This window comes from Alligator sinensis, unplaced genomic scaffold, assembly GCF_000455745.1.
Source record: "Alligator sinensis unplaced genomic scaffold, ASM45574v1 scaffold1142_1, whole genome shotgun sequence".
NCBI lineage: Eukaryota > Metazoa > Chordata > Crocodylia > Alligatoridae > Alligator > Alligator sinensis.
The window spans coordinates 317,687-326,096 of NW_005842617.1; the positions used below are offsets into that span (position 1 = coordinate 317,687).

Below are 8,410 nucleotides of genomic sequence, written 5' to 3' on the forward strand. Positions count from 1 at the left end.
GCTGGGTTCAGATGACCCCAGCCAGGTGCCTATCCAGCCTTCTCTTAAAGACCCCCAAGGTAGGGAAGAGTACTACCTTCCTTGGAAGCCCATCTCAAATTTTCACCACCCTTAACATGAAGAAGTTTTTCTTGATATCTAGCCTAAATCTGCTCTGTCAGTTTGTGACCATTGTTCCTTGAGGCAAGAAGCACCCTGGTGAACATCTCCCAAGAGGCACCCTGGTGAACATCTCCGATCCCTTGCTTCGTCCCCCCTAATGAATTTGTAGGTGGCCACAAGATCACCTCTCAGCCTTCTCTTGTGGAGGCTGAAGAGGTCCAGGTCCCTCAGTCTCTCCTTAAAGGACTTGTCCTGTACGGCCCTAACCATACGAGTGGCCCTCCTCTGGACCCTCTCGAGGTTATCCACATCCTTCTTAAAGTACGGCAGCTAAAACTGGATGCACTACTCCAACTGCGGTCTGACCAATGCCACATAGAGGGGAAGTATCACCTCTTTGGTTCTATCTGTTATGTACCTGCTGATGCATGATGAAGTGTGGTTAGCTTTGCCGATGATTTCGTTACACTGACGACTCATGCTCATCTTGGAGTCCACTATGACTCTGAGATCCCTTTCCGCTTCTGTGCTGCTGAGAGGGTCACTGCCTAGCCAGTAAGTGTGCTGGATATTTTTGCACCCTAGGTGCAGCACTCTGGATTTGTCCTTGTTGTACTGCCTGCTTTTCTAACCTGTCCGGGTCTGCCTGCAATTGTTCCCTACCCTCCGGAGTGTGCACTTCACCCTGCAATTGAGTATCGTCCGCAAACTTGGACAGAGTATACTTCACACCCATATCCAAGTCACTAATGAAGATATTGAAGAGTACAGGTCCAAGGACCGAACCTTGCGAACCAAACCAAACCTTCATCCAAAAGAGGTATTAAAAGTGTCCTCTTACTACAGAGTCCTACCCGGTTCTGGAAAGACAAAGAAGCTCAGAGTGAACAACAGCTTCTATCCCTTCTATCGACTCTTAACAGTACATAAGAATGATGGCAAACAAATCTAATTCCATCCTGAAGTAGGCTTAGGGTCAAGATTAATTTTTTCTTTTCAATCAACTGCTTGGAGTTTATCTTAAATGGCATATATGAGCGCATAACATAGATATATGGAATTTGACTGTTCCACATGTTCCTCTACATTCCCCACTTCATTCTCCAAGCAAGCATATAGAAATTACCAGAGGTGCAATCTCATAACTTTTAGAGGTAGTCTCGGGAAAAGTGGCACCCAAAGTTTTCCTCCTTGTTCTTCAAATAATATTAAAAATTTCATTGGACTTTCAAGAGGCTGAACAGGTCAATCAAGATAAAATTTGGAAAGTAGATATTACTTTTCATTGTCACTGTGATCTCTCTATCACAGGGATGGGCAAAATGTGGCCTGCGGGCCGGATGCAGCCTACCATGCCATTCTATGCAGCCCGTGGGGCCCCTAAAACATTTAGAAAATTAATATTTATCTGCCTCTGGCTGCTTGTTATTCAGCCCTCGATGGTTTGTCAAAACTCAGTTAGCGGCCCTCCGCCCAAAATAATTGCCCCCCCCCCCCCCTCCATCATATACCACAAAATGATTTAGAAAATCATGAAGTAATTTATTTGCATTTTGTTCTGAATTTTTATTCATCTACGATCTCATCGCAGTGAATAACATTTTTTTTTTTTTTTTAATTTGATTTTTTTTTTTTTTTTTCCCCCCCTGCCCCAGGAAGCTCATTAGGTCATCATTCCCAGGGGCTTCACCTGAGCAGATGGAAAGTAAATCTTTTATGAGGAAAAGAAAATGTTGCGATCATAGCTATGCAGCATTAATGATTTTTAAATGTATAGTCAGGTTAGTCCTTTAGGATTTCCAGCGTCACCAAAAGAGGAGTTGCATCCTGATTTAATTAGAAAATTCAATCGCAGTGTATGTAAACTAGCAAAGGGCCACCAGTTATTTTGTGTGTACATGTCAATAGATACAAATTCTTTACCAAATGGAAGATGTTCTGTGATATGTGGCATCAGATATTTGTAATCCCCGTGTTAGACTTACCTTCATGCTATGTCCATGCAAGACTTGCCTAGTAACCCCCTCGCTTCAGGACTTTTGCTTGTTGTCTGTGGAGACCAGGAAAGAGAGCGATAGTTTTTCTTTCATTAACATTTATTGCTTTCTTCTTTGTTTTGTTTCATCTTCCTCTGGAACATTGGATGCTGGCCAGAGCTGGAGGTAGGGCTGTATCTTGTGGTACTCTTGTGCTCTGTGAGGAACTTAGAAGCCTCTTGGGTACCTGCCTAGAGAGTCTTGCTTATGGTCAAACTGCTCACCAATTTTGGGGTCAGGAAAGAATGTTTTCCCTGGATCAAGGTAGCAAGAACTGCAGACGTTTTTTGCCTTCCATTGTAATGAGAGAGAGATCTTTCTAGGAGCATATTTTAATCTACTGGCTTGTTTGCTATTGCAGTGACAAGGCATTAGCAATGCCTTTATCTCCTCAGCTTTCTACCTGTGTCATGTTGAAAGAGGGGTTTGGTTCAGCTTGTGGTTGTGAGTATGAGTGGCTGAAGTGGATGATTTTATAGACTCACCACCATCACTGTTGTAGACCGCCTGAAACAGCCTCTGAACCAAGAAATTATTTCAACTGATATCCAGAGAGGGACCCCCAGCTACACCTGTTGATATCATGTCAAAACCCTTACTGAAGTTAATTTTACCCAGGATTGAGATTACTTTGATCAGACAGGCAAATTTTGATGTCCAGATCCAGCTTGTCTACACTTTCCTGTCTTTAGAGTGACTCAAATTTAACATCCTCATTTATTAGTTATTTTCATCCAGCAAGAATTTGGAATGGTCAATCTACTTACATCTAATGGAACTGTTGCAGAAGTCTGTGTTTTAGCTTACCAGGAAGCTGCATTTCTTGTGCCAGAATTTGTTTTTGTACATGACCTAGATAATCTGTACTGGAGAGTTTCGCTAATGAGTTCAAGCCCCAGGTAAAATGAGACACTAATCTAAAATAAGAGTGTTTTCTGGTCTCACTTTTATTGTTGCAATACATGCAAGAGTTCTGACAGAATTCTCCTACTAGGGCCAAAATAAACACCGCACATACCTAGTGTCATATCTCTACACTTTGAGATAAGCAGTGTCAAATACAGTCTTGTTCATGTCTTTCCCCAGTGAACTGATGATATCAAGGTTGCACAGCAGACCAAACTAAACTGTATCCAAGAGCTGCCTTTATATAGAAGTAGTCCCTTTGAATCAAAGACATTTGATTCCTTGAAATTTTTGTCTATAAAAACCTAGAATTCCTGGTAGCAGTTGCACCAACAAAAAGAGTTTCATAAGGCTCTGCTCTTGAAAGATATGAATACTAATTCTCTTTACTTAAGACGATCATAGTCATTTGGACTTAAGAGTCATTTTTCACAGGGTGGAAATTTTCTGTCTTAATAGTAAATATTTCTTCCCTTTAGTTAGCCCAGCCTCAGTACTCCAAAGAAGAAAATACAGCAAATAACACTCAACACATTTCATCATGTGTCATGATAGACAGAGGACACATCACAGTGGAAAGATGAATTCTGTAAAGCTGTCACCTGGTTTTCCTCCCTGTTTTTCTTAAATAAAGCACTTCTGCAGGAAAGTGAATGTCAAGCATAAAGTATACGTTGGCACAAAGGTGTTCTAGGTGGTGGTACCAAATTAATTTTGGGGAGGAAAGAGCAATTCTTTTGGCTACTTAACCTCTCCTTTTATCCACTAACAGTTCTGTGTGATGCATCCCAACTATCAAGATAAACCTTATAAAAATATTACCTAATTATTTATTTCCTTTTGAGACTAACTTGTCCCATTTTATATGCAAGATAAGTTGTTGGAATACCAATTGAATGATTATTTTCGTGTCCACATAGATAATTATATTGTGAAATAAAACAGTTCTGTTAAGATGGTTATATTTAAATTAGAAGATTTAAGTGTAGGAATTCCTCTAAAGCTTTAGCTAACACAGGCTTCAGGACAAATTACAGCAGACCATAAAACCTACAGGAAATTATGGCTTTCTCTAACAATCTCCAGAAGGCCATTCCAAGACTTCAGGCCTTATGGCCAAGTCTTGGATGACTCTTTCTCGGAAAAAATATTATTGGTTAACAGATTTTCTGTTCTTTGTGTTAGCAAGTTAATTTAAATGGAATTAAAGGTATGCTTACAGCACTTTCTTCGAAGTTGAACATTTCCTGGAAAACGGTTTTGATTGTATTTTGCTCTCATAAACGTTAACATATACTGATTTTTATTTATTTATTTTAACAGCTGCTTATTCTTGCCAAGTTTGGCCCCCCATAATGCACCTACAAATAATGCTGTCACAACTGGACTTATTGATGGTGCTGTAGTCAGTGGAATTGGAACCGGTAGGTACTTAAGTGTAGCTGTTTATGGTGGTTTATTGTTAATTCTTACCTTGCTTAAAGCCACATACAGACATTCCATTTATGTTGGGTGAAAAACAGATGTTCAAGAGATTTCTTATGGAAGAGAACAGGCTCTTCTGCAAGAAGTTAGATTGAATACTTATGAGGAAGATTTTGCTCCTCCCAATCTAACTTGAATGCCTGCACACTTCTCTTGGATGTTGGTGAGCACCCAATATCCCACAAGCCTCTTCTGTGGGGACAACTGTCTGGGAACGGATTTCCCCATCAGCAGAATGGACCCCCTTTGCTGTGAATCAACTGATTGGTGACGTTGGACATTTTTCTGCAGCAGGAACCATCCCAGAAGGGGTTCCTGCCACAGCAGAATGTATCTGCCCCCCTCCCACTGCTCTGGGCTGACCCAGAGAAGTGCAAGGCAAGGCAGACTGCTGTGCTGTGACAGCAGAATTCCCTCTCCCTCGCATGGAAAAAGCAGAGGCTCTTCTCCTGTGGCATGAATCATGAGGGTTTCCACCATGGGAGAATGCCCCTTCCCACTCCGCAAATCAGCTGATTTGGGGAGGTGGAAATGTACTCTTTTGGGGCTGGAACCCTCCGCAAGCTGTCTGTGGCAACTGCTGCTTTACAGCTGCTGACACCTGCCAGTTGACAGCCTGCCCCCTTCCCAGGCAAAGGAGAATGCAGGTTGTCAATTAATGGGTTTCCCAAGCCCTGGGGTGGCCCAGGGAGAAGCCCTCTAGTGCCCCCTAGCTACAGAACTTGCCTGTGAGGCTCTCCAGCTATCATTGTCAGTGGCAATCCCTCACGGTTGAGGATGATTGCTCCCATGGGTCAAATTAAAGGGTAGTAAATGAGTTCATTGATGGCTAAGAAGGCTGATCATAGAGCCACAGACTCTCTGGCAGTCGCCGCAAGTGGTGGTAAAAGATCACAGATTTCTTGGTCTTGTTTCCTTTCCTTCCATTTCTGTCATTTTTCTGCCTCCAAGGCAAGACGGTTTTCCTCCAAAGTAAGATATACCTTCTCTCACAAGGCATTACCATGTAACCCTGTCTCAGGCTAGTTTTTCCCAATTTGTAGTATCAAAACCATACTTCTTAATGTTCACCTTGAGGCTGTCCTTGAAGTGTTTTCTCTGGCCCGTGCATGTCCTTTGTCCTTGGCTGAGTTGGGAGTATAACAGTTGTTTTGGTAAACATACATCAGGCATGTGCACACCGTGCCCTGTCCGCCCCAGCTGATGTTGAATAATCAACACTTCCATACTGGTGGTGGTGGCATTGGTGAGGACATTGGCATTTGTGTGATGATCCTCCCACTTTATGCCAAGGGTCTTCTGGAGTTAGCACAGGTGATGGTGTTCCAGGCTTTTCATGCTGCCCCTGTAAGCCAGCCAGGCTTCACAGCCATAAAGAGTTGGGATTACCACAGCCTTTTACAGTAGGAGTTTAGTTCGAGACCTGATGTTGTGATCATTGAATACATGATGATTCAGTCTTGCAAAGGCGGAGTTGGCACATCAAATCCTATGCTAGATCTCCTTGTCGCTCTTGGCCTTTGAGTGATGGCTGCTGAGATATGGAAAGTGTTCAGCGTTCTCCAGCTCCTGTCTGTTAATGAGGATCTTTGCCAGGGGAATTGATTGACCTGGAGCAGGCTGGTGAAGCACCTTTGTTTTTCCAATAATAAGAGTCAGGCCCAGGCACTGGTATGCTTGAGAAGCAGTTAAGGGGCATTTTTTAAGTGGTCCTTCACATGTGCAACAAGAGCACAATCATCGGTGTACAGAATTTCCACAATTGAGTCTGAAGTAACTTTGGTATTGGCACGGAGGCAGGAGAAATCAAAAAGGTTCCCTTCCATCCTGTACTCAGTGCTGATGCCACATGACAGATGGTCACAGATGAGCATCTTGATGACTACAGGAAAGGTAAAAAACAGAACTGGTGTGATTACTCAGACCTGCTTCATTCCAGTTTGAATGGCAAAGGATTCTGTAGCAGAGCCACTGCATAGGTTGGAGGCAGTCATCTCATCATGAAGGAGTCTTAGAATGTGATACATTTCCCTGGGGAGTCAAACTTTGGTAAGATCTTCCATAGAGCCTCATGGTTAAGAGTCAAAGGCTTTGGTTAAATCAGTAAAGGTCATATACAGTTCCTGGTGTTGTTCTTGGCACTTTTCCTGGATGTGTTGGCCCACAAAAATCATGTCCATGGTGCCACTTGATGGTCTGAAGCTGCATTGAGACTTGAAGGATTTCCTCAGCAAGGAGGAGCAATTGGTTCAGCGTTCTGCAAAATTTGGTTCTGCAAAATTTGAGCGAGGATCTTCCCAGCGATAGAGAGGAGGGCAATACCTCAATAATTTCCACAGTCAGATTTACCTCCTTTTATAAAAATGGTGACAATATTGGTATTTGTTAGGTCAGCAGAAATTTCCTGTGTTCTAGATTTTGGGAGCTTGTTGGTTGTAGTTTCCTCACCTACTTTGTAGACCTCAGCTAGTATGTCATCAGGGCCAAATGCTTTATTGTTGTTCATCTATCTTACTACGTGGTTGACTTCTTCAGAGGTAGATGGACTGGCAAATGCTTCCCTTACTGGATGCTGCAGGAAGGATTTGATGGTTTCATCAGTCACCATCAATTCTTGGTTCAGGAGCTTTTGGCAGGGCTCCTTCCAATGGTTTTTGATGGACTTGTTGTCTTTGAGCAGTGTACTACCATCTTCAGGTCTAAGCAGTGCGAGTCCACAAGAACTTGGTCCGTGCACAGCCTTGCTTGCACTGAAGAAGCTCCTCATGTCATGATTGTCAACAAATTGTTGGATTTCTGTCACTTTCCCTGCCCACCATTTGTTTTGGATGTTTTGACTCTTCCTCTGGGTTTCATTTTCAAGCTGTCGAAAAGTTCCGTACTTCTGACTGGATATAGGATAGTTTTGCCAGTGACAGAAAGCTTTTTCTCTTCTGATTTTAGAAGGGCTCTGACTGTCGTTCTCATCAAACCAGTCCTGATGGCTTTATCACCTCATGACAGTTGATTCTGTGCAAGTCTCGTGGATGGCCAAACTACCTTAACACAAGTGTTACCATTTTCAATCTAAGATTGGTGAATTTCTTGCCAAGGTATGTTTGGAGGGCTTTGTGGTGTCTAGAGGTCTGAAGACATTTGATGTTGTACTGTCATCAGACTGATTTGGCTTGCTTTCAATGTTTCAACATAACCCTAATGGACATGATTGCTCTTACTAAGTGTTGATCATTTTAGCAGTCATTGGCTCCTCTCATAACACACGTGATAAGAATGTCTTTTAGATCATGCTCTTATGATGACATAGTTGAGGAGGTGCTATTATTTCGAGCAGGGGTATTGCCATGTTGTTTTGTACCTGTCATGTTGTCTGTAGATAGTGTTAGTATTGACACGGTCATGCTCTGCACATTTGCTGAATAAGAGGATGCCACTGGAATTGGTCTTGCCCTTCCTTCCCAGTAGTGCCCTTCCTCATGTTAAATTCCCGGCCAGCTGTCACGTTGAAATCGCCAAGGAGTAGGATTGTATCCTCTTTTGGGATGATAGTCAGGATTTCATCACGGTCAGCATAAAACTGTTCTTTCTTTTCTTCCTCAGCATTGAGGTTTGGGGCGTAAGCACTGATGACGGTAGCAAATGGCTTGTTGTTCAGTTGGACGAGAAGAGTCATGAGGTGCCTGTCTCGGACGGCCAGGGCCGACTCGAGTTACGCTCGTACGTCAGGGTGGGCTGGTGAATGGAGAGGCAGACACAACTTATTGGTTGTAAAAAAACTTTACTCACGCCGCTTGCAATCACGACGCAGGTGGTCCGGTCGTCGGAACAACCACACGAGTTGTTCCAGCTGGCGGGGCCCAAGCCAGTTAATCCATCCGCAATTC

General features: G+C 43.1%; 1 protein-coding gene across 13 annotated transcripts in view; it reads left to right on the top strand.

The window, feature by feature from the left end:
- The window catches only part of WDFY3 (WD repeat and FYVE domain containing 3), a 379,376-nt gene that overhangs the window by 231,430 nt on the left and 139,536 nt on the right, over positions 1-8,410 (top strand). For all 13 annotated transcript variants that reach the window (XR_003096142.1, XM_025215013.1, XM_025215023.1 and 10 more), the window contains one exon: positions 4,368-4,468. Coding sequence is in view for 12 of the 13 variants with exons in the window: in XM_025215013.1 (XP_025070798.1) it covers positions 4,368-4,468 (101 nt within the window). In the remaining variant the exon portion in view is untranslated. The remainder of the gene's footprint in view (positions 1-4,367; positions 4,469-8,410) is intronic.